Source organism: Drosophila persimilis, unplaced genomic scaffold (assembly GCF_003286085.1).
Source record: "Drosophila persimilis strain 14011-0111.01,24,50 unplaced genomic scaffold, DperRS2 tig00000732-arrow-arrow-pilon, whole genome shotgun sequence".
Lineage (NCBI taxonomy): Eukaryota > Metazoa > Arthropoda > Insecta > Diptera > Drosophilidae > Drosophila > Drosophila persimilis.
The window spans coordinates 1194770-1222539 of NW_020825345.1; the positions used below are offsets into that span (position 1 = coordinate 1194770).

The 27770-nt window shown below is 45.3% G+C and overlaps 4 protein-coding genes across 6 annotated transcripts in view; 3 read left to right on the plus strand and 1 right to left on the minus strand.

The window, feature by feature from the left end:
- The first annotated feature begins 3 nt into the window (after nt 1–3).
- LOC6601138 (acetyl-coenzyme A synthetase) lies at nt 4–7272 on the plus strand. The gene is made up of 6 exons (XM_002026234.2): nt 4–511; nt 4724–5462; nt 5539–5693; nt 5758–5926; nt 5987–6176; nt 6234–7272. Exons 1-6 carry the CDS (start codon nt 201–203, stop codon nt 6680–6682), a joined length of 2013 nt encoding a protein of 670 aa, XP_002026270.1. The 5' UTR covers nt 4–200; the 3' UTR covers nt 6683–7272.
- A 786-nt stretch (nt 7273–8058) lies between these two features.
- Nucleotides 8059–10496, plus strand: LOC6601137 (immunoglobulin A1 protease autotransporter). The gene is made up of 4 exons (XM_026992289.1): nt 8059–8605; nt 8664–9529; nt 9584–9955; nt 10029–10496. Exons 1-4 carry the CDS (start codon nt 8162–8164, stop codon nt 10426–10428), a joined length of 2082 nt encoding a protein of 693 aa, XP_026848090.1. The 5' UTR covers nt 8059–8161; the 3' UTR covers nt 10429–10496.
- Nucleotides 10497–11508: 1012 nt separating this feature from the next.
- LOC6601169 (inositol monophosphatase 1) lies at nt 11509–12712 on the plus strand. Its single transcript, XM_002026232.2, has 4 exons — nt 11509–11619; nt 11675–11808; nt 11866–12234; nt 12291–12712. Exons 1-4 carry the CDS (start codon nt 11551–11553, stop codon nt 12553–12555), a joined length of 837 nt encoding a protein of 278 aa, XP_002026268.2. The 5' UTR covers nt 11509–11550; the 3' UTR covers nt 12556–12712.
- A 1764-nt stretch (nt 12713–14476) lies between these two features.
- Nucleotides 14477–27770, minus strand: part of LOC6601166 (ecdysone-induced protein 78C) — a 31880-nt gene continuing 18586 nt past the window's right edge. For all 3 annotated transcript variants that reach the window (XM_026992377.1, XM_026992375.1, XM_026992376.1), the window contains 3 exons: nt 15986–16602; nt 15641–15916; nt 14477–15579 (listed from right to left, as the gene is read on the minus strand). In XM_026992377.1, the coding sequence (XP_026848178.1) occupies nt 15202–15579; nt 15641–15916; nt 15986–16602 (1271 nt within the window). In that variant the 3' untranslated portion in view covers nt 14477–15201. The remainder of the gene's footprint in view (nt 15580–15640; nt 15917–15985; nt 16603–27770) is intronic.

The following is a 27770-nucleotide window of genomic DNA, read 5'->3' on the forward strand; positions in this document are numbered from 1 at the left end:
AACTCATTCCGTGCGGTGCGAGAAAGCGCGTGCTGCTCGAGAACCAGTCCGCAATAACAATAAACACACAAAACACACAGACCACAGCTCCGATAGCTCCTGATGAGCAAAGGATAATCAAAGGAATTGCAACAGCAAACAAAAACAAACAAAAGGAATCAAATAAATTCTGTCACAAAATAAAACAAAACATAGACAAAATGCCAGCGGAAAAATCAATATACGATCCGAATCCGGCCATCAGCCAAAACGCTTACATATCCAGCTTCGAGGAGTACAAGAAGTTCTACCAGGAGTCCCTCGACAATCCTGCAGAGTTCTGGTCCCGTGTGGCCAAGCAGTTCCACTGGGAGACGCCCGCCGATCAGGAAAAGTTTCTGCAATACAACTTCAACATCTCCAAGGGACCCATTTACATTAAGTGGATGGAGGGTGCCTCGACCAATATCTGCTACAATCTCCTCGATCGCAACGTCCGCAACGGATTGGGCGACCAGATCGCCTACTATTGGTAAGTCCAAAGCTGTACTGTACTGTCCTTTCCCACTTTCCCATTCGGTTGCGTAGGTCGCATGAAAACAAAAGTTCCAGGGGACACGTTCTGAAAAGGACAACAGTATTGATTTTTCTCTTGTGTGGTTACGAAACTCTCGCCTCGTGACGTAGATGGGTACGTGAATATCTAGGTGATTTACTGCGCAGGCACCAAACAGACAGAACAGATGTTTCCAGCTCGCTCTTTTTGGTTTTTCCTGGAGGCCAAGGACACGGAATTACTGCCATTGATTTTGGCAGGTAAAGGAGCTTTTTTATTTTGAGTATTTCTGTTTTGATTGCTCTCAATTGTAATTGGTTTGGTAAATGATTTGCATGCCAAATGTGACATCGACACAAATTACTTTTAATTAAATCAATTTTGGATGCTTCACCGAAACTACCACCCGTACAAAACTACCTTTGGAGCGCAGCACTTTGGGTCAATGTCAGGGCCGTTTCTCAATACGATACGTCCCTGACTTGCTTGATCTCCGATTCAATACTACGGTGCGACCTGCCTAAGACAGTTTGTGTTTATTATATTTGACTCTATATTTGTTTTCTGTGTGTGGCAAACACACGCCTTGCAAATACTCGACGAAAAGCAAACAAACAATAGCAAATATAATATATGTAGGTATTCTCCAGTACTAGAACGAACCCCAGTTTGAAGTGCGAATCTATTTTTAATCAAAATATTGTTCAGATGGCCCTTCCCTGATTAGGATGGTAAAAGTGCAGCACGGAACATTGCCATCTTGAGGGGCATCTCACAACGCAATAGCCCCCGGAATGAGTACTTTGTTTTGGTTTATGCCTCAGAGATTTGGTTTTTTTTTTTGTGCAGCCCAAAGTTCATCATAATCACCGCGAGCAGTTCGTCAGAAAAAAAAAACAATAAGTAATGTTTAACAAATGTTAATGCTAATGAGCTTATCTCGGGGGTTATCACCGACACAGGGTTCGGACAGTATAGAGGGCTCGCGTGCCCGGCGAAATGCAAATGAAAGTCAGGTAATTGAAAGGCAATAACAAGGTCATTAGTAGGTTCCCATCCTATCCCATATGGCTGGAGTTTACGTATATATTATATATGTATGTAAGATCCAACTACTCATCACTATTGGGTTCTCTTTTCAATTCTTTCATATAAACTATTTAATTTCGTGGCACAATCAGAGCTCTGCCCTCGCTTCCCTTTTGATAAGATAAAATAGAATAAAACTGAAATAAAAGCTGGCGCGTAATGAGCAATAATTAGCGCTTTTCGAACGGAATGTCCCAGATAATTTTGTTGCAAACCAAAGCCAAAGAAAAACAAAACAACATCTTAAACTTTTTATTTGGCCCACATTTTTTATTGAAAGATAGGAACGGTGCCACATATACATACATATGTACATATGTATGAATGGAGTGGTTCCAAAACTGATGCATACAAACGCTTTTCAATCGAAAAAAAAAAACCAACAAAAAATTAAATACACGAAATCCTAACACGAGCGAAAGCTGGAGGGCGGCATTATGTAAGCGATTTGACAATGTGCGCAAATTGTTTATTCAAATTGATTTGAGCGCGTCTATCGCCGCGCTAAAATTGCGTTGATCGCTTTGCGGGTTTTGTGTGTCAGGTGGAGGGGTGTGTGGTATGTGGTGTCTGGGCAAAAGGTGGTGCAAATTGTGGGAAATACTTTTAGAATGCAGACAGACGCTTTGTCATTAACAGACAGACAGCCAGTAGTTAATGTCAGCTAACTCACAGTTTGAACAGCCCTAACAGTTTGAGTAGCACTGTGCCTGTGCGTGTGTGCTGCTGAAGAATCACGCGATCACATCGCCTGATTACTCACAACCAATTAGAGAGCGATTTTACGCACACACAGGCAGAGGCGGGCCAGCAGAAGAACCAGAGAAAGATAGAGGGCATACAAGAACCTGGCATATACCTGTGGTTTTTTTTCGGGGGAGAAAAATAACCGTATAAATGCTTTCTTCTTTTTGTGTTATCATTTTTGCAGTTTTTTTGATTATGTAACGCAGGCGCTTATGTGTTCATATGCTAATGAAACACTCCCAAAGTGTAAAGGTAGCGGCAACATACGATCATTACTGTAAAACTGTAGGGCCGGCTAGACGGCGCGACGCTCCGATAGGGAAAGACAGAGAAGGTAGAGCGAGAAAGAGAGGGAGAGAAACGAAAACATTCGATGCGATTTGTTCGACACGCGAATCAACAGCTGTTGCTGCTACTTAGATAAGTCTGTGTTGTAGTTGTAGTTTTGGCTTTTGTTTTTTTTTTCCATTATTAACAAAAAAGGGAATCGCAGCTGGTGCTTGAACAGTTCACGATCAAATTATAAATTATAACCGATAAAAGATCGGACTATTTATAAAAGAACGTTTTAAAGCGGAGACTACCTTGCTTAGCAACTGAAGGACATGCTTTAGTGTTACCAATCAAGAATATACTCTCTAAGCAGCTTTGTGTGGTCGGCAATACTTCCTTTTCTAGTGGCTGCAAACAGATGATTATTATCATAATACCCTCTACAAGGTTATAATAATCTTTAAAAAGAAACTCTATCTCTGGTTCTAGTTATATTTGTTGCCATTCCTTTTCTTCGAATATAATTTTTGATTTCTGATAAGAGCAGTACCGCCACGCGTCTGTCTGTGATCAAGCGGTCAACGAGACGAGGCGAACATGAGGTGTTTCCAAGGCGGTATGGAAAATTTCTTGTCTGCCGATGGGTCTGTGAGATTAGGGACTGGCCAGGCCGTTGAGTGGGTCGATTACGCCTCCAAATTGGAAATTAATACACTTGAATTGACTGGGATTGCGATACGCGTCGCGCCACTATTTCCTCCACTAAACAAAATTAGTCATAACAGTGGCACGCACATAAATAGTGATGTTTGATAAGCATTATAGGATGTCCGTTCTCAATAGAAGAAGATTTTAAGGTTAACTTGGAAAGAGCTTTTGTACGAAAAACGTTATTTCCGATGTGTGTGTCGTTTATTTTGGACACCTCTTACTAATTGACAAGTACGAGTATATGTTGTATAAACAAGTATTTCGTTCAAGTGGAATAACATTTCATGAGTATTGGCCAACTCACAGCCCCACCTGACCAATCAAACCATCCCTCCATCCCTCTACCCCCACAATACTGCAAAGAAACGAACTTTGGTCGCCGCCGATTAGTCAGGGTATCCGAAATAACCCTGTGGAGACGTCACGATCTGTTCTGTGCTGCGCTGTGCTGCGTTCTTCCTGCTTTCTTTTTGTCGCATATATAAAATTACTAACCGTTTTATAGACGGCTAATTCTTATCGGGTGACGGACACTACCCAATGATTTATACGAGTGCTCCCTTCAGTCCATAAGTAAATAATGATTGCATTGTGTCTACACCTGTGGATTTTTCAGTTTAGACAACGTTTACGATTGTTTTTGTTGTTGTTGAACAAATCTCCCCCACGCCACGCCTTGACCTCCAAATGTTCTAGTGTAATTCGCTTTCTCTATTAGAATTGTGTGGTGCCCATTGCGTGTTGTCCGTCAGCAGATCGGATAGCGTTTATATCCGTTTTGGCCGCTGAAATCATACACGATCTAAACGGTCACGATTTCTGTATACCCGTGGAAGCTCTCCAACCTTTGAAAATCCAACATTTCATGTTACTTTCATTCGTTTAATTGTAACAATTATACTGTTTAGCACACTCACAGAAAATGTCTTATAAATTAGCCAAATTAGAGAGTTTTTAGATGCTCTGAACTGTGATATATGTATGTATGGAAACCCCTTCGACCCCTTTCAGTGATGGTATATTTTTCTGTTGCCAAGTTCCGAACAAAAAGCGAAAGACTCGCACTCAAAGTTCTTTTTTTTTCGTTTTTTTTTTTTAATTTCTTTGACGAATAAATAAATATTCTGTGTCGCTTTCGTAAAAGAATTGAAATTATGATTTTAGAAAATCGAATTAAGTTTGCTCTGGCAATTAGGAAGCTTCAAATTACAGTAAGTGATCCAATTGAGGCGATGGGTGGGCGTAATTACGGGTAATTACGAGACACCCTGTACGTTCCATTTATTGGGAACGTTGCCAGCGATCGCTGGATATGCATGATATATTTCCTCATGGCTTTTCTGTTCTTGTTGTTGGTCTGTTTTGCAGGGAGGGCAACCACCCCGACGACTACTCGCGCGGGCTCACCTACCGCAAACTGTTGGAGGAGGTCTGCCGCTTCGCGAACGTGCTGAAGGACCATGGCATCAGGAAGGGCGATCGCGTGTCCATCTATATGCCCATGATCTTGGAGCTGCCCATTGCCATGCTGGCCTGCGCCCGCATCGGGGCGGTGCACTCGATTGTGTTCGCCGGCTTCTCGCCGGACTCCCTGGCGGAGCGGATGTTCGACTGCAAGGCCAAGCTGCTGATCACGGCCGACGGGGCCTGGCGCGGGGAGAAGCCGCTGTACCTGAAGGCCCTTTGCGACACGGCGCTGGAGAAGGTCGAGGAGTTGGGCCACTCCGTGGAGAAGTGCATTGTGGTGTCGCACCTCAAGCGGGTGACGCCCTGCCAGGATAACCATGTGGAGGAGGAGATACCATGGACCGATGATCGCGACTACTGGTGGCACGAGGAGATGGAGGACAAGGAGCCGGCTTGCTATCCCGAGTGGATGGACGCCGAGGATCCGCTCTTCATGCTCTACACAAGCGGCTCCACCGGCAAGCCCAAGGGTGTTCTCCACACCACCGCCGGCTATCTGCTGTATGCAGCCACCACTTTCAAGATCGTCTTCGACTATAAGCCGGGCGATATCTACTGGTGCACTGCTGACGTGGGCTGGATCACTGGACACACCTACGTGGTGTACGGGCCCCTGGCCAACGGTGCCACTTCAGTTATTGTAAGTGTTTTGATTAGCCCAGCCCTGTCATGTGACCCAGAAACTAACATATTGGTATTGGTTTTGGGTATTCCAGTTCGAGGGCACTCCCTTCTTTCCCGGAAACGATCGGTACTGGAGTGTCATTGACAAGTACAAGGTCACGCAGTTCTATACCGCCCCCACGGCCATTCGTGCTCTGATGAAGTTCGGCGAGGGACCGGTCCTCAAGCACAACTTAAGTGGTCTCAAGTGAGTTTCATATTTTAATCCTTGGATCCCTGAATCTCTAAAATGAATCCTCGTTTCTTTGCAGAGTTTTGGGCAGCGTTGGGGAGCCTATCAATCCGGAGGCCTGGCTCTGGTACTATCGATACATTGGCAAAGAGCAGTGCTCAATTGTGGACACCTTCTGGCAGACGGAAACTGGCGGTCATGTCATCACACCTCTGCCAGGTGCCACGCCCATGAAGCCGGGATCAGCTGTAAGTAATATAACAAAACAATAAAACCCTTAAGCAATCTTTATCCCATTCTTTCCATAGTCGTTCCCATTCTTTGGTGTCAAGCCCATTCTGCTGGATGAGTGCGGCATTGAGATCAAAGGCGAGGGCGAGGGCTACTTGGTGTTCTCTCAGCCCTGGCCAGGCATGATGCGCACTCTGTACAACAATCACGAGCGCTTCGAGGACACCTACTTCTCGAAATTCCCTGGCTTCTATTGCACTGGTGATGGTGAGTGCCACAACTCTATTCCTTTGGTATTTATTCAATTAATTTCCTACCCAAAAGGTGCTCGTCGCGATGCTGATGATTATCTATGGATCACTGGTCGTGTCGACGACATGTTGAACGTGTCGGGACATCTCATGTCCACTGCCGAGGTGGAGTCCGTGCTCACCGAGCATCCACGCGTGGCCGAGTCCGCTGTAGTTTCGCGTCCGCATCCGGTGAAGGGCGAATGCCTTTACTGTTTCATCACGCCCAATGAGAACGAACCCTTCGATCAGAAGCTTATCTCGGATCTGAAAAAGATGGTGCGCGAGCGCATTGGGCCGTTTGCCCAGCCCGATGTTATCCAGAATGCCCCTGGCTTGCCCAAGACCCGCTCCGGCAAAATAATGCGCCGTGTGCTCCGCAAGATTGCCGTAAACGATCGCAACGTGGGCGACACTTCGACCCTGGCTGATGAGCAGATTGTGGAGCAGCTGTTTGCCAATCGACCCGTGGAGGCCAAGTAGATGGCCCAGCTATCCCCCCTCACTACCAGGCTTTCTATGACTTGTCCTTCACTCTGCCATTGTCCTACGCTGACGCATTTCAGCCCCCGGGCCCTGGACACTAGTCCAGTGCTTATACGTATCCCCATTACGTGTCCTGTAAATCTCGCCCTACAGATATACCTACCTATATATGTAGTGTATACTTAATGCTAAATGTTGGTCCCGTTCAGTTCCGGGTTTCGGCGTGGTTAACTCTTTCTAAATTCTACTTAGTTCTTAAGACGTGTGCGTAAGTAAGACGTTGGCGGGCGGAAACGGAATAGAGATCTTGCCGGATCCCCCTGCTTGTGGGATGCGATCTATGTATCTCTCTCTGTGTATTGCCATTGCCCAATCACCGTAGGTAAACATGCTCAGCACGCACACACACACACACTTATTTTTTTGCAGTTCTTTTTTTTTCTTTGTTGTAGTCGTAGCCTAAGTTCTTGCTAATTCGTTGTGATACAAATTTAATTATATATCTTTACACTTATGTATGTATGTTTAGTAGAATTGATATGATACAAAATATATACACGATTCCAGTTATAGCCACAAAAAACACACCTATCACCACTTTTCAGTTGTATGTTCTTATACTTTGTAGCATGTATGTATCTTTGTGCCCTTCCTTCCTTCCTTCGTTCGATCCTCACACATTTTTCAGCCACGATGCAGGCCCACACGTAAGTCCGGAACTTGTCCCTGCGTCCCTTTTTTCCCTCTTTTATAATATAAGATTGTAAACGATACATATCAGTGGGGCATATAAGCTTGATATCATTCCTACATAGAGTCTACTTACAATAGTTATAGCGAAACACTACTGGGATAATCTACGAGTATATTACTATATACATATGTTTATGTATGTGTTATATGGTCTGAAGACTTACTGCAACGAAACATATCATTGACGTTACTGCTGCAAACCTATAAATATTATACTGATTATTATTGTTGTTAATTGAGATCTACCTATCAGGAGGATAATGGAAGATGGATCATGAATGATGAATGAGACTATGGGTGGGGCAGCTGCAGCTGTCCCTAGAACGGGTGTAAAAAGTTTGTTAGTTTTACAGAGTGTTGGCAAGGTCTAAATATACATATACGAGTATATATTTATCGGGGTACATACATATAAATGAATGTGTATATCTACGTATGTACGTGTATAATAAAGTTTATTGTTTCAATCTGTTTGGATATGAATATACGAAAGATATATGCGGATAGATCATTTCTTCATTTTAGTTTAGTTTGCTAACGATTCGAATTTCATAGATACTCGTATGTTCTACTATTGGCGATCTCATTGGCCTGGAATAACACTTCCAGAATGAGCATTCCAGTCTAAACATCTAACACAAACACGAACAAAATTTTCGGCTCTGCTTAGGCGTGCGACTTTTTGGTGGCAGTGGGGAAATAGTTAGTGGCCAGATCAGCAGAATGGCTGACCAAGACGAGAAGAAAAATGACAGTAAAGAAACCCCACGGCCCACGAATGCAGCCACAGAATTTGGTCTGGAGGACCATATAGCCACACAGCAGGATCCACGAGTGGCGGCTCTGAAAAAGGCTGACGACGCGCGGCGACTGTCGACGCAGAGTGGCAGATCGGTCAGGCGTGCTACGTCTCAGCATAGAGCTCCAGTAACGCCCCAGCCTCAAGTTGCGATTACCCCAACACTGCAAACCGAATCTGTGCCAGTGACCGAACCTGAATCGCAGTCAATGTCTCCGCTCCCTCATTATGAATCTCGGATAGAACCACAGCCCCATTCCGATAAACAGCCCTACAATGCTGCCACGGATTTCGGCTTGGAGGACACTAGAGCCACAGCTCAGGATCCTAGGGTGGAGCGCATCATGAAATCCGAGCGAAGGCCAAAGGTAAGGCTATCTTTTGTATTGCCAAGAACTTTTCCCATAATGCCCACCGTAAAAACAGGCAACTAAGGAACGTGTATCGCAGTCACAGTCACGGCTGCAATCACAGCCGGTATCACAGGCGGATATACAGAGACAACCACTGGTAGTGCAGCCGGCAGAAGCAACACAGAAAGCGGAACCTTCACCCCCTTCACCACCTTCACCACCTTCACCAGCTGCACCACCTTTGGAAAAAAAAGAAGCTGCGTTAGAAGCTACACAACCGAAGCCAGAAAATCCCAATATACCTGCACCACCTCTGAGGCCGGAGGACGTGCGAATGCCACCGCCCACAATTTATAGTAGTGGCTGTGTTACGGGTGCTTGTCCTCTGCCAGGAAGAGGACAGCCACGCGGTAAGACGACTTGCAGCCCGGCTTGCGGTCTGCCATGTAGGAGTAATCCGATAGATGAATGGAAAGACCCGGAGGATGAACCGGATAACAACAAGAGGGTTAACACCGACTATACCATCGATCCGTCGAAGGAGTTTACTCGGACAAGGACAAGCACTAAACCCCTGCCAGATGAGAGTGAAAATGTTAGTACAGAAGCTAATGATGTACCAGCGACAAAGAAACCGCTAATGCATAAAGAAGTTAGTGAAAGCCATATAGCGGGGACAGCAACACCAAAACCGTATGAAAAAGGTTCTCTAGAAAATAGTGGAAGTGATATGGCGTTGACAGAGACACCCTCTCTGACTGAGCTCTTCAAGGTGGCCAGCAAACAGGTGAAGGCGGCGGGTGTCATGGCGCTGGAAGCGAACAAGGTTAGGCAGGAGTACACAACCAAAAAGCATGACCACGATATCCTGACCCGCACCGATAACGAGGTGGAGGAGAAGTTCATACGAGAGATGAGCGCGCGGTATCCAAGCCACAAGTAAGTTCAGGTCTACCACTACGTGCAAGAGGTCAACTGTATCCCTCTTCGTAGATTCATTGGTGAGGAGGCCATATCCAAGACAGATACTGGCCAGGTGGAGCTCACAGATGAACCTACCTGGATCATCGACCCTATTGATGGTACGATGAACTACGTGCACCGCTTTCCCTACTACTGCATCTCAGTGGCTCTGATAATCAATAAGCAGCCCGAGTTCGGTATCATTTACAATCCACCAATGAACGAAATGTACACGGCCCGTAGGGGAAAGGGCGCTTATCTGAATGACTCGCCCATCAGGACAAGCGGGCAGAAGAGTCTGGAGCATTCCCTCGTCCTACAGGAGTACAGCACGGGAATAAACGAAGATCGCAATACGATTGTCCTCAGCAATACCGAGCGTCTGCTCAAGAAGACCCATGCGTAAGTAGTCCAATTCCAAGTCCAACCAACAAGGTCCAGGATCGAAGACCATGTCCCATCTCTTTGATTGCAGGATGCGTTCCATTGGCTCCTCGGCCATGGGCCTGGCCATGGTTGCCTCGGGAGTTGCCGATGCATTCTACTACTTTGGTCTGCACATCTGGCATATGGCAGCGGGCGTGATCCTGGTTCAGGAAGCCGGTGGAGTCGTTATCGATCCTGCCGGTGGTGAGCTGGACCTCATGTCCAGGCGCTGTCTAGCAGCCGCCTCCATGCCCTTGGCCAGAGAATTATCCGATCAGTTGGACCAAAGCTATCCCTCACCACGCGACGACCAGCCAATATCCAAAACCCCGAAAGTCGAGACTAAAGATTTTATCGCACAAACTGACTTTACCGACTCATCCGATTCCCTAGTCTCGAGTAGTGAGTCGCCGACCCGATCCAAACCACCAGTGACTGCTAACCAATAAGTCTAAGCCAATAAATGATTCAGTTACTAACTAAATATAAATGGAATAAAAATGTAGTTCAAATCCCATTTCAAAACGTTAGTTATCGATAACGCAACGTGTTAAAACAGAAATAGGGTATAGCTATGTCCAAACTCCTGTTGACGTTGTTGCCACTGTTTTTTTGTTGACCTTTTTTATTTACACCTTGCTCTAGTCGAAATACAATAAATGGGAGTACTTAAAAATAGCCAATCTTGTAGAAAATGTATTCATCAATGGCCCAAAATTATAACTAGAAGTTAGCCAGAATATTTCAACGGAATATCAAAATTGAGCAATAATAACGATTTTTCTCTTACGGTTTATTTGTTTGACCTTCTTCGGTAAAACCTTTTTTTGGATTAAATCCAACAAAAGCAAGAGTTTAAAATAAACCAATCAAGTGGAAAATAGATTCATTAATTGTATAAAATTATGTGGGCATAGCTGGGCGTTCTTTCTAGCTAGTAATATTCGACGGAATATCAAAATATAGAAATATGAACGACTATCCTTCGTTTGTTTTGTTTGCCCATTTTCGCTAAAACCTTTTTTTTACCTATTTCGCTATAACCTTTTTGACGCAAAATCCAATAATAGCAAGTATTAAGAATAAGCCAGTTAAATAGAAAAATGATTTATCAATCGTAAAAAACTATGTGGGCATGGCTTAATGTTATATCTGAAGTATTTATCCGAAGTAGTTGAACTATTTAAAAAGAGGGGGCTTAAGTGAGCTAAGTTCGGTTTTGTCATCATACGACGCTATATTGAGGAACAGCAATCGCCGTAGCAAGAAAACAAGTCAAGTATTCAAAACAAAGTGGCCAAGTAGAAAATTGATTCATTAATCGAAAAAAATTATGTGAGCAGGGCTAAATGTTCTATCTAGCTAATAATGTTCGACGGAATATAAAAATCGAGGAATATAGAACTTGAATGAGACGGTATATTTTGGTATATTTCTGAGAGTCGGACGGTATATTTTATCGCTAAGTCCACTCAGCTGATCGCATGTTCTTAATTAAATTAAAACGAATTATAACGCCGAAAACAGCTCCATTCTGTTTCTACAACGCGAACGCGGCGAAACACCACACAATGGGCGATAACGTGGACTTGGAGAAGTGCTTCGAAGTCATTAGCAACGTCGTGACAGAGGCTGGACGCGTAAGTGGTGGAAATAACACTTGAAACTTTCCTGCGATGGAATTTTCCCTTGCAGTTGATTGCCCGCAACAATGAGACGCGTCAAGAGTTTGTGTGCAAGAGTGGAGATATTGACTTGGTCACCCAGACGGACAAGGATGTGGAGAAGCTCCTAATGGATGTCGTTCGTCGGCACTTTCCCGACCACAAGTACACGCAAGCAGGAAGGAGCAGGAAAACGATATGGTAATGTTGACTCTTTTGCAGGTTTATTGGCGAGGAGGAGAGCAGCACTGGAGCCGGTGTTAACAAGCTTACCGATGCGCCCACCTGGATCATTGATCCTGTGGATGGTACCATGAATTTTGTTCATGCTTTTCCCCATTCATGCATCTCGGTCGGTCTGAAGGTTAACAAGGTAACGGAGATCGGCATGGTGTACAATCCCATACTGGAGCAGCTCTTCACAGCCCGTCGTGGTCATGGCGCCTTCTACAACGGACGTCGGATCCATGTGAGTGGCCAGCAGGAGCTGGGCAAGGCTCTGGTTACCAGTGAGTTCGGAACCACTCGCGACGAGGCCAAAATGGAGGTGGTTAACGAGAATTTCGCCAAGATGGCCAAGCAAGTGCACGGGTAAGTTCTCATAGAACGTCATACTTTGGCTTTTCGTTAAATTTTCTCTCGAATAGTTTGCGCGTCCTGGGCTCTGCTGCCCTGAACATGTGCATGGTGGCTCTGGGCGCCGCAGATGCCAATTACGAGTTTGGCATCCATGCCTGGGATGTGTGTGCCGGCGACTTGATAGTGCGCGAGGCGGGCGGCGTTGTTATTGATCCCGCTGGCGGAGAGTTTGACATTATGTCACGTCGTGTTCTGGCCGCCGCCTCGCCCAAGCTGGCCCAGGATATCTCAAAGGTGCTCACTCAGTTCCATCCCCAGCCTCGTGACGACTAGCCAATCTACTTGTAAATGGTAAATCCATTCCGTACTAACTAATATGCATTTGAATTATACCGACCGTGTACCTAAAACTATAATGCGAAATTGTTTACTCATGAAAAATTCCAAATAAAACTCATGTATAGAGTAATCTATATTATCAACATACATACATCGTATCGTGTCGTCTGTTCTGAATGGTGAGTGTACTATTCTACAGATGTCTATCGATTTATTCAAAGACGTTTGCTTGTTTGTTTGTTTTTCTGTAATTTTATTACAATCTGCGTATGTTTTTCATTCAGATTAGTTTTTGCAGTGTTCTTATCGTCTTTTGCTTATTTGTTGCTGTAATTTGTTTGCGGCTTAGTGTTATGAATATTGTTTTTGTTTTTTCCTATTTCTTAGTATGTTAGTAAAGCGAGCTTGCCTCATATCTTTATGGAGCTCATACCCTGTACTCCAGACCAAAATTGTAATAGGCTCTCATGTAAATTTAAGTGTTCTCTGGGATACAGGGCATAGCGTGGTTGAATGGTTTCCGACTCATTTATGGGTGTGTATTCCTAAGCAATGCTTTTTTTTTGGATATTGATATATTTTCAGTATTCATACGTATACATAAATATGTATATCTGGCATATTTCGTTTTTTTTTGCACTGTATTTGATTTCGAGTGGAGCGATGAGCGAGAGCTTTCGGTCGTTCGTAGGATGTCGGCGTTTGTTCTTTGTCAATTTTCAAATTTGATCAATTTTTCTTTCTTTATTTATGCGCTGTAGTTGTAGAGAGTTCGAGTATTATGGACTATCGTTAATACCATTTAAAATTTGACACATCATTGAAAAATGTAATCAAAGCTACAGTAGGTAAAAAATTGTATCTATATATTTATTATAATATATATACTCGTATGTGTATATGTATATCATATATGTATTTTATGTATGTATAAGTTAATTAGGTAATTTAAAAATCTGTTCTTGTTGTTCTGTTGTTGTTAATGCTACATTCACAAAGTTCCATTATGCGCACTGGTTTACAAAATTAACACAGAGATTTGTTAGGTTGGACTTGGGTTTGCTTTGAAATCATAACTAAGGTCATGGGGTCGAATATTGTCGAAGCGGGAGGAGACTTAATAAAATCTGTGCTAGCATATTAAGTGGTGTGTGTTTCTTCTAAGATATTGCAAGTCATAGTCTATATATATGTATGTATGTACGTATATATAGTATATTGATTTTCGATACTCTAATTCAATAAGCGAAAGGTACACATGGAGCATAAAATGGTAGCTACGCCCAGTCGAGGGCCCGAACGATCGCTCTGGATCGTAGCTTCCTCTACATTCAATATTTTCTTTTGTCACACTAATAAAATGTACAAAATTCTATATTGTTCTATATAAATTCAACAATCAATGCAGAGCTTTAGAGAAGGATCCATTTTTGATTTTTTGATTTTTACAGACATATATTTGATATATGGATAGATTTTATGTAGGTATGTATATATTTAGTTTAGTTTAGTTTAGTTTTGTTTTGTTCTGTTTCATTTCTGTCTGTTCTTTTTTTTTATTTGATTTCAATGTAAACGTAACACACAAATTTAGCACCAATCTATTCAAAAATTGATCAAACAATTTGATTGTTCCAAGTTATACAAACGAAGCCTTAAAGCACTTAAACTATTGGTTCTCTAACCGAAAGATCTTAATCGTAGGCATGTGAAAAGTTTTGATCTTAAGTGAATAACTGAACACTTTCAATGGAGGCTGTTGCCGTAGACGATCTATCCGAGATTGCGTCTGGAGAGATCATCGAGCAACTGATTGGGGCCATTTTGGGGGATAAATAATAATCAAGTCGCAGCAAGTTAATGTTAGAAGTTAATTTAGATTTATTTACACGCAGATACAATAAACGCATCGGTCATCATAGGCATTGGTTTATCAGATTGCGATATCAAGTTATATATGTACTCGTATATTATATCGATTCAATCCTCAACTTATTCAAGCAAAAAAAAAAAAAAATGGGTCTTTATGCTTTCAGACTATTCTAAGTCCGTATCTCTAGGTGTACATATACATACGTATATGGTATATCATATCCGATAACGTATCCGATTAATAGTAATTTAAGATTATTAAAAAAAAACTTTTTATCGAACTTTAACGCTCGCTCTTCAGTCGAGTTCTGTATAGATAGATGCCTTGGGTTAGCTGGCCAATGGTTATTGTTGGATCCTCCAGTCAGTGCTTAGAGCGGGGTCTGGGATTGCTCGAGGAGGGTGCCGCCGGATGGGACAGGACAGGATGGGAATTGGATGATGTGATGTTCAGAGTGGAGCTTGATGATGGTTTAACAATGAAATAAATAATTTATGTTTGCGCATGGATATGTTCAGCGGGGAGTTCTAGTCCATCTTCGATCGTCTCAATCGCTGCGAACGCCTTTAACATTGCTAATATGCCTTTAAGCTTAGGTAACTACTCGTAATTCCAGTTAATCTTGGATGCTGCTGTCTCCACTACCTCTTCGCATCGTCTCTTCTCTGTTAACGCTAAGTTCTTAAGCCTACAAGTTGTAGAATATTTGTTGCGGTTGCTTTGCACGGCCCTGGGCGCCTCGGGAATCTTCCTTCTGTGTGTCCCCCCTACAGCTCGTCGTCGGCCTTGGGTATATCGAAGATCTCCGCGAAGAGCGGCGGCAGTCGCAGCTTGGTCCAGTTCATCCGTAGCCAGTCTAGATGGGAGAAGTGCTTGGCCCCCAGCGAGCGCAGTTCGGGGATCTTAGCCTCCAGCGCGGGCATCAGCTGTAGCGCCTGCGGGGATCCGGCCCGGGAGCGCAGGATCTGAACCCGTAGCGCCTCGGCCACTAGCTCCCGAGCCCGTCCAATCACCTTTGGCTCACTGAGTCCGGTCCGGTCCGAGGCCAGCAGCACCATGGCCGAAAATAGGCCGATCTCGGTGTCGCTCAGCCCGTAGGCATTCAGCGTATTGGCAAAGTTCAGCAAGGCATTGACAAAGTCGGTCTGAAAGAAGTGGCAACATTAGAGATACGCAATGCATGGGTGGTCAGGGGGATTTCCTTACATCATAGAGTATCTCCAGCTGCTGGCGTGTCAGATAGGCGCCATCGTCCAGCGTCAGAGTCGTGTCGTTGATGAGACGCGCCACATGGGTGAGCCACACCTCGAAGAAGCCCAGTTTGATCAGGATCAGCTGGTCATCTTGCGTGAAATCACAGAAGCCAGGTACGCGTTTCGCAAACTCCACAATCCGCTGGACGCCAGGCGTCACCCTGGCCGAGAATTGCTGCCAGAGCCAGATCTTCTGAAACTCCAGGCTCTCCGCTACTGTGGTGGCAATCTACAAAGAAGAAGGGGAGAATACATTAGGAGGTGGCCAAGGCTGACAAGAGAGGGCTTCAGTACTTACGCCATTCTGTGGCACCGTCACTGGACGTCGCATCAGTTCCCGCGTCAGCTCCTCCGTGTAGGAGCAGTTGAGGCGATGCGCCTGCGAGACGCAAACGATCACATCGTAGACTGTCAGCTCGTTGGCCGTGCCGGCCATGCCGTCGTGGCACATGGTCACCTGATGGCCACCGACATCGGTATGGGCACCCACGCCCATTTGCTGGTGTCCGCCGACAACTACAACGCCCACGCCCACGCCGCTACCCCCGCTGGCATTGCTGCCGTTGTTGTTGTTATTGTTGTTGGTGGCACTATTGCAACCGCCCAGCTCCGATGGCGAGGAGGCAATCGAACACATTTGTGGCGTTTGTGGTGTACTCGGTGTCTTCACACGGACGCTGTTCACGTGCGGCGGCTGCTGCTGTAATATTTGTTGCTGTTGCTGTTGTTGTTGTTGCTGTTGCTGTGGCTGCAGTTGATTTGTATGCAAATTGTTCACCGTGGAATCATCCACATTTAGCGGCGCACCGGCCAACAAAGGGCATCCAGATGTGGAAGTGGCTCCAGATCCTCCTGCAGTGGACCCTGCTCCGTTCAACTCACGGGATCGCTTGGGAACGCGACCATAACGTACAGCTGTAAGAGAAAGGTAGTGGTATAGTGGTAAAGTATATTTTCCCGAAACAGCCCGAAACTATGCAACATTTTTGAACTTCGTACGAGAATACGTGTAGAAATCATGTATGATTCATGTAGAATACATGTATAAATAATGTAGATACCCGAGTTGGGGGCATGCCTGACCTCCAATAGGGATAGGCATTTAAAGTGTTAATCTTTTTAGAATCGTCTTAAAAACAATGCAGTGAAATTACAACTCTTTTAAGAAATACCTAATCTTCTAGAAAATGTATTAATATAACGTTTAAAAGTGTGTTTTTTCTTCTAGATAGAGCATGAATACGATTACTTTTAGTTCGGTTTGTTTTTTTCTGCAGATTAGTCACAAAACTATTTCCCATTTAAATATATAGTTTTCTCTACAAAATAGTCAATTAATATTAACATGATAGCACTTCTGGCATCCCATACAGATTTATATATACATAGGTATAGTATTTATTCAAATCCCCAGCAATGGAAAAGAGAACTGGCACACGCATAAATCTTATAAATGCGTCACACACCGGTAGATACATATGTATCTTTGGCTTTGGCTTTGTAGCAAATTGCCAACATTGCTATGCTATCAACTAGAAAATTTCGGTGTCCTACAACTTGTTGAAATGGAAAGGCAAGCAGCCGTCTGTCGGGGGAAAATATTTCAATTTCAATATATGTATTTCGCATTTTGAAGTGATGTTCATTAGCCTGAGGTTTTTTGGCCATTTGAATTTTCTTTTCGTAAATTGCACAACATGAAATTTCCTTTGTGCAACCAAATACTCGCGTCTGAGCATGTTTTATTAATTAAAATCGCATTTGGCTGGCAGACAGTCTGACAGTCAGACAGACACACAGACAGACAACGGGCAAAAGCAGACGCAGCTGCTCCAGTTGCTGGCTTTCAGCTGGCGCTGGCGCTGCGGCTGCGGCTGTTACTGTCTGTGGCTGTGGCTGTGGCTGGTCGGCGGACACGGGCACCACGCTCACTTTATCAGTGGGACATTGACCCACTGTGCTCAATATGAAAACGGAGGCAAGTGATTTTGTTGTTGCTGCTGCTGTTGCTGCTTCTTTTTTTCGCCTTATATGTGTATTTCTGTGTGTATTTCTTCAGCTTTGTCTTGTTATTGTGGTCCGTTCGGTAGCCGGCGGCGTCCGTGGCGATGGTTTCCAAATGACGAAAGCCTGCCCCAGCCCCTCCGCTGTCCCTGCCCTGCTCTACAGTGGTGTGGTGTGGCCACTATGCGTCAGCATTCAAGACAAATAATATCGTAAAATAAAGCAGCTAAAGTGAAAGAAACTTCGCATGCATTGCGCATACGCAGCGTGGCCGTGGCCGATGCCGGAAAAGTCTTGATCACGCAAAGCACTGGCCACAGCATCATGCAAAGTGAAAGATGGCCATTAGCCGATACTGGCCAACAGCACACTGACCCACATATTTCCCCACAAGAATGAAGGATCAGAGGTCGTTAGCGGACGGTTGCTGTATTTCTGGGCCAGAGTTTTCCCCTGACCACGCACCAACCTTGTCACAGTTACACTTTGGAGTTCTCATTGGCCCGAGAGTCACGCCTCTCAACGCCCACCCACACACCACAAAAGCCATAAAGACTTGGCGTTTCGTTGGCGTTAATTGTCACAGCTCGTAAATTAATTATGGCATAATATAACTATGGCACAAACACACACCACTCCCAGTAGTGGCTGTGGGGTGGTGGCTGTCCAGCATTGGATTTGCATTATGGGGCAGACGTGGATGCCACCTTCAAATCGCAGTCAACGCTAATTGCTTGTGGCGGGCACTCGGCGTTCTTGCTCTGTTTCTTTTGAGGTGCTTTCAATTAGCGGCTCATTGCCCATCGCACCACACTCGTACATACTTGTGTCCATTGATTTTGCAGATTTCAAAGGCGAATCTCTGGAGTCTGCCCTCGAAAAGTGCGAGCTTGAGCAGCGGTTTGAGTTGGGGAGAAGTGGAGCAGAGCAGAGCAGCTCAATGGATCGATGGATGAGTGTGAATCCATAATGGAGAAGTATCTGTCATTGAGCGTACGAGTGCGAGTGGACTGGGAGTACATATCTGATGGAGCCTCTTCGCTATAAGAGAATTAACCCACATTACTCTTTTTCCACCCATAATCCCCCATCATTACTTATTCAATCTTTGTGGAGCCTGGCCAGCAGTATCATCTCCACATTCGCCTGTCACCTGTCACCACCCACAGAGTCTCACACAGCACACCCATCGCACGCCTTGGCTCGATGGCACGATGGCACGATGGCACTTTGGTTCAGGTCAACATCATCCATTACACACGTTCCATGTCCGGACCAGGCCCATTCAGGGGAGCCAACATAAATAAGTGGAGCATTGCTGGCCTAAGCTGAAACTTTTTCCCATCGCTGCTGCTGCTGTTGCTGCTGCCAGCTAAAAGCATCTTAAGTGATTTAGTGCAGCCAAATGACGAGCAGAGTGGCGGGGAGCGGAGCAGAGGCGGAAGAGGGCCAAGAGTGGGCCAAGAAAGAGAGAAAGATGGGAGTAGGGGGGGAGCAAACTCGTTTAGGCCATAGCCAGAACCATAGCCAGGGCATCCGCATACAAGTGCGGTTCAAGCCAAGCCAAGCTCCCACTTCTGGCCAGGGGGAAAAGGATTTGGGTCACCAAAATCTGTGGCAGCACCATCAGCAGCAGCAGCAGCAGCCGTAAAGTGGCCAAATGTTGCCCGCATTTAGCTTACTTTTCCTACCCCTCCACCCCCAACCACCGTCTCTCCCTCGGACTGGAGCAGCGGCCATTAGCATGCGAAGAGAGGGCCAACTGGCGGAGCGCTCCAGCAACACATACATACATACATCCATATGTACGATTATGTGGATGGATATACATATAATGTATAGTTGATATTTTTTTGGGCTTTAGCGTGCGCATGAATGGCCCTGCCCTGCCCTGTCCCCGACCCCGTGCCTCTGCTGTTGCCGCTTCTGCTGTTGCTGCTGCCTGACCTCGTTTGAGGTCGTTCGTTCACCTGTCGTCGCTGCCTGCACTTTATGCACTCTACATTTGCATGACTGCATGGGAGTATCAGTGTGAGTGTGTGTCTGTGAGAGCTGGAGAGTATGTGTGTGTTTACCCAGTTACGAAATTGTCCAAAATGCTGCGGCTTACTGCCGGGTGAAAGTTTGTTGTTTGTTTGCCGCTCGCCGTTCGACGAATACAAAAAACAAGGAAAAGAATTACAGAGTTGAGGAGTCTTTCGTGGATACCCTAATAAAAGACAGAATATGAGGGAAATACCATTTTATCTGATCAGCAGCTCTTAAAATGTTTTAAATCTCCAATGGTGTTTCTCCTCATGCATATATATTCCCGATAAAGTTTAACGAAAGTTCTTTTAACAGGGGGGATCCTCGTTGTATTTGAAGTCTACATTTTTAGAGATATTTCCCGGAATTTCAATTAGTTCAAATCAAAAAGTGTATTGGGGTTTCGTTGTGTCGCAGACTAAATAGCTCTAGCCGCTTCTTTTGTTTGTTTTTTTGTGTTCCATATGCACCTGGGTGTGCCTGTGTGTGTGTGTGTGTGTATGTGTGTGAGTCGGAGTATCTGGAACAGCTAAAATTGTTAGTTGCGTGCTAAATTTGTTGCTTTATGCCGGCGGCAGCGGCAGCGGCAGCAACAACAAGTCACACGCAGCCACCGCCCACCCGCTAGGGGCGAAAACCAGCAACAACTAAAACTAAAACTAACAACCAACAAAATTGTGTCATGCAATTTGCGTAAATTATCGCAATGCTGTTTGCTGCGGCTGCTTGTTGGCTGTTGAATGTTGCCAGTGCATTAGGACAATTGCAGTCTAATGACCGTTGAAATGAGAATTGTTCAGCCTCGATTTGCCGTGACACATATTTATTGAATTTGACTGGATTAGATTGGATTGTAAATGGGATTTACAGTGGATCAAGCTAATCCTGATTGATCGGACAGTTCCTGACATTATATGGGTAATCACACACGAATTTTTCCCGGTCGAACCACATCCCCAGCTCGCAGAAACCCAGCATGGGGCAGTCCTCCACGCAGGTCCAGAATAAGCGGCAGTGCTGGCCATGGGGCAGGATCTGGCCATGGAAGCTGCAGTTCACCTCCTTATTGGTGCAGCCAGCTGGTGTAACTGGGTCTCCTGGATTTCCTGTATTTGTACAATCTCTGCGAGGACACGTTCCAGGCACACAGGCACTGAGACTGCTGTCGAAGATCTCCCCCTTGCTGCAATTCATCTTCTGTACGACGTCCAGTCCGCAGTAGATGTACCCTGAACAGTCATCGCAGTCGGGCAGCAGATCGCCCACCTGATGGTCCTTGCAAATGCAAAATATATCCAAATTGACCCCATCCTTGTTGGAGCATTTAGGGGGCTTTGCTGGGTGCATTGGAAATAGAACGCTATTTGTACAATCTCTGCGAGGACACGTTCCAGGCACACAGGCACTGAGCCTGCTGTCGAAGATCTCCCCCTGGCTGCATTTCAACTTCTGTATGACGTCCAGGCCGCAGTAGATGTACCCTGAACAGTCATCGCAGTCGGGCAGCAGATCGCCCACCTGATGGTCCCTGCAAATGCAAAAAGAATCCGAATCGCAAGGAGGATAGTCCTGTTTTTGGGCCTGGCTCTGTACCGTGCAAATGAACAGGAGCACGAGTCCCAAGTTTACTCGAACTGCAAAGGATATTCCTCGTAAAGAATTCGACTGATGCCCATCCTATCGATGCTTACCCGACTTCATGCTGTCTTTAATGCGGATGGATCCGCACTGATTGGATGTGTGGAGAACTTAGGACATTTTATATGTTAAGGTGTTATGTAACTGCCTCTTTGTTGCCACTTGTGGACACTGCAATTGACCCCAATTCTAATGGTCCTAGCCATACTCGTATCGGACATTCCCTTGTCCCTAATCTTTCGACTTCAGCTTACGTTTGTTTTATAATATTCTGCAGCGATAGATATACGACAATATAAAGAGAGAGAGAGAGAGAGAGAAAACCGAGTTCATAAAATAAACACCATAAGGGGGGCCGCATACCCGCATACCAGCATTCCAAGCGCAGTCCAAAGAAATCCCCCAACAAATGACCCACAGTCCGGACCAAAGAGGCAAGCGGAGCACGTGTTCGCGTACATATTTGGGGCAGGGCAAACAGTCAGAATCAGAATCAGAATCAGAATATGAATAAAAAATCGGGTGAGAAATCAAAGGCAAACACTCGTCGCATAGTATGCAAATTTCGTACTGACCTACTCCCATAAGAAAATCAAATGGATCCAAAACGAACCAAAAGCAAAGCAACGCAAAGCAAACCAAAAGAGGAGAAGAGAAGAAGGCATTAATATCCAAATTCCCAATTCAAATTGTGCAGAGAATTGTGAGAGATATAGAGATAAGCACAAATATTTATGCAAATCTCAAGAAGAGGGCGTCGATCTCGAGTCAATCAATCAGAATTTTGCTATGCTTTGCTTTGCTGGAGGGGGATCGATGGAGGTAGATGGATAGATGGATAGATGGAAGTTCTATTCTATGGCTAATTGCGAGCAATTAGCATGTTCTCTGTGCGGCTGGGAGAAAGGCTTTCCCCAAAAGCCCAAATCCCAAAGCCCGTAGCCCAAAGCCCGAAGTGTAAATGGGTAGCGACCCAACCGCACGCCACCCCACCCCACTCCATTGCTGGAGTGTTAAGAGGGGTAAAAAGCGCTAGAAATAGAAAATAGTTTTATTTTCTCTCTATTTTCTGAGTACATTGCCTCCCATCCATTCACATGCTCATCTAAGCTTCTGTCCCACCTTCTGCCCACTGCTCTACGCTTGCCCCTCCCCGTCACTACTCAGTGCTCCCCCCTCCTATGTGGAGTCTTCCCCCTTCTCCCAGACTCAAATGTATCTACGTATACATAATTCACTTAAGCGGGCTCAACGAAGCGAGATGAATGACCTCAATTTGAATAGTTGTCTCTCTCTGTCCGGCTGTCTCTCTGTTCATCTGTTCATCTGTCCCGCTGCCCAGCTGTCCAGCTGTCTATCTTTCCGCTTATGTGTCCGCTCGTCTGTCTGTTTGTCTGTCTGTCTATCTGTCTGTCTGTCTGTCCGTCTCTCCGCCTGCCTATCTGTTTTCTTCCATGACTGACTTTTTGGGTGCCATTTAAATCAACAAAAGCCACCGCCTACTTTTTTTGGACAATCTCTTTCGTAGTCTTTCACTTCTTTGAAGGCCTCTTTTCTTCTTGATTTTTTTTTTTATTTTTATTTTTGATTGCATTCTTGTAAAATTATTCAAATGCTCTACAATTTTCGGGGCCAGTTTTCTCTTATTAAACACGCAGCAGCAGCACAGTTCCAAAAGCAAAGCGGGAATTGAGGTTATAATTATAACTGCCTCTGCTGCTGCCTCAACTGCTGAAAGGAGTGGCTGTCTGCCCCATAACCATCATCATGATCATCATCACCATCATCATCATCATCATCATCACCATCACCATCACCATCATCGTTGTCGTCGCAGTCGCAGTCGCTGTCGCTGTCGTTGTTGTTGCTGCTGGCATCGTTTTTCTTTTTTATCTATTTGACACAATTCTCTGGGCAAAGTTGAGTTTGCTGTTGCCTCCGTTACTGCCTCCTGCCTCCTGCCTCCACGACTCTGGCTCTGTTCTGTCAGAGATTTCTGTTTAGTGACACAGTTTATATTACAGGGAGTCGAGAAGCGTTCTCCCCTTGTATTTTGACTACCTAATTAGATAGAAACGAAAAACGGAAAAACGGAAAATCCAGTTGCCTTCTGGCGCTATGGTGAGCGTGGTGTGGAAATTTGCAGAATTTTGTGGGGCAAGTCACAGACAGTGGGTGGCTTTACTGATTGAGTGGTTAGATCAAAGACAGCTTGAGGTTTCAGGTCAAAAGCAAAGCCCGCTTAATGGATAGAAATTTAGATAAATTGCCAGCGACAAGGCAGGGAGATTCATCAGACATCTGTAGAAAACAGGCAATAAACGTTTCAATTAAGCTGCAAATTAACGCAGATTATCGTCATCAGCAATCCACTGAGAAACATCAGTATTTATATGGATTTCAGCGAAATTACCAGATCATTAAACGTATCTTGAACCTGTTCCAAAAACCGCATTTACTTATTTAGTATTTCTGAATCAAAATCGAAATTGAAATGCGAATTGAGCATGCAAGTTTACCACCAACAACAGAAGCAAAAAAGAGGAAAAAGATAAAAACGATAATTAAATATGAAAAGCTGCCAAAAGCTCAGAATACGAGCATGAAAACCGTTCAACAGCCGGAAGCGAAAACGGGTCCCGGGCCAGCAGTGCGTATGAGTAATGCCGAACCAAGCCACTCGAGTTCGGGATCTTATCAAATATTTGTACTAAAATGTGCGGCTAAATTAAACAGCAAAACAACGGCAGTCACAGCCGCAGCAGAAGCAACAAAAAAGGCAGACGCCCAAAACAAAAAAAATACGAAAAAAACTAACGAAATAAAAGAAGCAAAATAGGTTTTCGATGCTCCAATTTGATAAGCGGCGAGCGAGCGCATTAGCAATTAGCGAATTAAATGCCAGCCCAGCGGCGAGCGCGCGTTTGTGCTATAAATGTTTCAATGAACTAAAAAAGCCTTCAGAAATACCCCTCATCCCACCATCCCACTATCCCAGTCTCTCGCTCTCCATACGCCCATCTATCTATCCATCTATCTATCTGGCTGTAGGAGCCTTAATAAAAAACAAACAATTAAATTAGCCAAGAGGCAAACGTCAGGCAGGGCAGGCCGAAGACGAAGGCGAAGACAAAAATGCGAATAGACAGAGGAAAACTAGAACGCCGCCACATTTGTGGGATGCCAAACCACAGTACAGTGCCCGTAGATACAGTAGTCTGTCGAAGGGGCAGAGACAAGACGACGGTGGCATGACAGAGACAAGATACAGATACAAGCGGGAGATGAGATCAATGCTCGCAGGCAGTCGTCCAATCGATCGTTGGATCATTGGATCGTTGGACGGCATGGGGATGGGTGATCGATCGTTAGGGCAGGCAGGGCCTGTGATTGATTGAATTAATAATACAAATTAACAGCGCCAAGTAGGTAAGATCAATGATCGACCAGAGCCAAGTGGCACGGCATGCAGTGGGTGCTACTCTTTGAGCAGCAGAAGCTGTCCGACTGTGTGCAGCGGTCACAACACCAGCGATACGGATCACAATAGTAGTGGGGGAGGATCTACTGTAATTGAGTTGAAAGAATGTTTGGTTTCTTGTGATCATAAATAGAATTGATCACTGATCAGTGGTTTTTGATGATGATACAGCTTTGCGTCACTGATACGCGTTCGAGAAATATGTACATATAAATCCCCACAGATGATGGCAAGTCATCAGCACGGTCAATTTGATCATCCCTTGTTATCCTCATACCAGTATTCACATTCCCCCCCATCGAATCTCAACATAATCAGATCACTTAGTGGACCATCGATAGCGACCGTTTCCTGTCTGCTTTGCCCTGCTCTGCTCTCTGGCTCAGCATAATAAGATCAACATCAGATCCGTCACCATATTGTCAATGAAAGTCAACAAGAGTCGTTGTCTTCATTATGAGGAGGTCTCTCTCTCACACACACACACAGACACCACACATTCGCACGATCATTGACCGGGAGGGACAGAGAGTTGCAAGCGCGTGAGTGATTTCTTTGCTCCTCTTCCTCTCTTGGTGCTGCTGCTTCTGCTGTTGCAGGAGTTTTCAGACACCAGACCCCAGGGCACTGGCCAATGGCTACGCTACTGATCGCAACAGCAGCAGAAGAGCATTGGAGCCAGCAGCAGCATCAGCAGCACCCTGCCCTGACATGACAGTGCGTTGAACTATAAACGTCGTTGTCGTTGTCGTTGTCGTTGAGGAGGATGCTCGTTCTTCGTTTTTGTACTCTTAAAGTGAGTAGTACGATTGTTAACATAGGTTTGTGGCGTCACTACATACACATATCCTTGCTCAAAGTTAATTTCTCTAGCCATGACAAGCTTCTTATATGCCAAGCAGACTCTTAGTCGTAAAGGTATTTTGGTGTAACTACGTTTCAAGTACAGATCGGAACATATCGAATGAATTATTATGTGTGGCTTCCATAGAACAATTGATCTTAAAGGGTATCAAGGCTTCGGACTGTCAAGAATTTCCCTCCCTTCTTGTTGTCTTTAAAGATCTCTTATGTGGCTGTTGTTGTTGCTGCTGTTGCTGTTTTTGTGGCATTTCATTCTTGATTTTGCTTTTGTGGCGCGTTGTTTGGCAACGTCATCGTCATTATCATCAACATCGCAACGGCAGCAGCAGCAGCAGCAGCAACAACAAACATCATTACGATGATTCCCAGCGTCATCATTATGCGAGAGTCTGGGGTTGAAGTTGTGAGTTTTTTTGTTCTCATTTTGCAATATCATAATCAGCTACCCCCCGCTCTTCTGATCCCTCCCTCCCACTCCTTATCATCCTCTCGCTTTTTGCCTCTCCCAGCGCTCATTTAGCAATTCGAATTTTGGATTCGGTGCAACGAACGCGAATTTTGTTGCTGTTTCTCTTTCTTTCTTATAAAATTTTTTTATTTTTTGTTCGTTTGTGTGTTTTCTGACTCTGTTTTTGGGCTTCTGCCCTCTCTTCTGTCCGCCGCTCCTTCCCCTGCACGATCTTCTTTGTGGATCAGCTGTGTGGAGCTCTGGAGGTCGATCCCTTTATGGGCTCTCTGCTTGCGGACTGCTAACAAAATGCACCGCTGGCGGTGCTTCACCCTTTGCAGTCGCCTTGCCGTCCGTCCGTATGTCTGTCTGTCCGTCTCTGCTCTGTCCGTTTTCCCCTCTGCTTTACGTCAGTCCATCTCCCTTTGCCCTGTTCTTTCTGTCTGTCTGCCTCTCCTCCCTCTACCCAGTGCTCTCTGGCCGTCCGTAAAGTGTCAATGCACTTGTTCTTGTTTCCACCACCGCCAGCAGCAGCAGCGGCAGCAGCAGCAGCAGCAGCAGCAGCGAATGTGTGTGCGATTGTGTGTTGCTGGCGTAGTGCGTGTGTGCTTGACTGCGTCGCCGTCGTCTTTACGTGCGTCGCCTCCTGCTGTTTGGGCATTGCCTCCCACCGCACTGTTCCTCTCTGCTCCTCTATGTTTTCCCTTTCTCCACTGGGCTCCCTCTGCATCTCCTCTCTCCCTCTGCTCCCTTATGCTTGGCTCTGCTCCACTCTCTACTCTCCTTCTCCTCTACCTCTTCTTTTCCTGCCATAGCACCCAGGTTGTTCAATCCTTTTTGCTTTCCGTTTTTCAAGCACTGTTCCCTCGCTGATGCGTCGCCCCGTCGTCGCACAGTGGGTCCTCTACCCGAAAAACAGTCAATAAATCAGAAAAGTGCTACCAAATGCTTATGATGGATACAATTTTAGATCTTCTGAAGCTGATCTATAAAGGTCTTAATGAACTTCGATGTTTATCTGCGAAAAGTTATCATAGAACAGCCGGGTAGTTCAATATCTATCGATGTTATAACTTTTCCCCAAAAATCCCCACTGTACGTCGCCTGCCTCGAGTGCCTTCCCAGTCTGCCCCTCTCTCTGTCTCCCCCCCCCCCCCCCCCCCCCACAGCCCACAGCCCTCTGGACGATGCTTCGGTCGTTGGACGTTCGCCCGTTCGTTCTCCGGCTCCCCCTTTGCCACTCCCCGACGACTGGCTGCTGCTGCCTTTGCACTTTGGTGCATCCTTGTCTGGCGTTTGAACTTTTTTGTTGCTTTTGTGTGTGTATATGTATGGGTGTGTGTATGTGCAATCTTTGTTCGGCAGACGTCTGGGGCTCTGGCCAGCACTTGGTGTGTCTCTCTTTGTGTGTGTGTGTGTGTGTGTACTTTCCATGTGTGTGCATTGGCATTTGACTCCATTTAAAGTTTGTTTCGCTTTATTTTGCAAATAAAATTAACTCCAGAAGGGGGGAGGGGTGGAAGCTGATGGGGGAAGTGAAGTGCAAGTGAAAATTGTTAAAGATGGAGTCAGTCCCGTGTCTCCTACTGATGGTGCCCCTCCAGCCACTTGAGGCATCTG

Excerpts from the sequence above, each read along its gene's own strand:
- LOC6601169 (XM_002026232.2), top strand. The coding sequence starts at position 11,551 with ATGGGCGATAACGTGGACTTGGAGAAGTGCTTCGAAGTCATTAGCAAC. Across the intron at positions 11,620-11,674 it reads TCGTGACAGAGGCTGGACGC|TTGATTGCCCGCAACAATGA; the intron begins GTAAGTGGTGGA and ends TTTCCCTTGCAG. Across the intron at positions 12,235-12,290 it reads ATGGCCAAGCAAGTGCACGG|TTTGCGCGTCCTGGGCTCTG; the intron begins GTAAGTTCTCAT and ends TCTCTCGAATAG.
- LOC6601137 (XM_026992289.1), top strand. The coding sequence starts at position 8,162 with ATGGCTGACCAAGACGAGAAGAAAAATGACAGTAAAGAAACCCCACGG. Across the intron at positions 8,606-8,663 it reads AATCCGAGCGAAGGCCAAAG|GCAACTAAGGAACGTGTATC; the intron begins GTAAGGCTATCT and ends CCGTAAAAACAG. Across the intron at positions 9,530-9,583 it reads GCGCGGTATCCAAGCCACAA|ATTCATTGGTGAGGAGGCCA; the intron begins GTAAGTTCAGGT and ends CCCTCTTCGTAG.
- LOC6601138 (XM_002026234.2), top strand. The coding sequence starts at position 201 with ATGCCAGCGGAAAAATCAATATACGATCCGAATCCGGCCATCAGCCAA. Across the intron at positions 512-4,723 it reads GACCAGATCGCCTACTATTG|GGAGGGCAACCACCCCGACG; the intron begins GTAAGTCCAAAG and ends TCTGTTTTGCAG. Across the intron at positions 5,694-5,757 it reads CACAACTTAAGTGGTCTCAA|AGTTTTGGGCAGCGTTGGGG; the intron begins GTGAGTTTCATA and ends GTTTCTTTGCAG.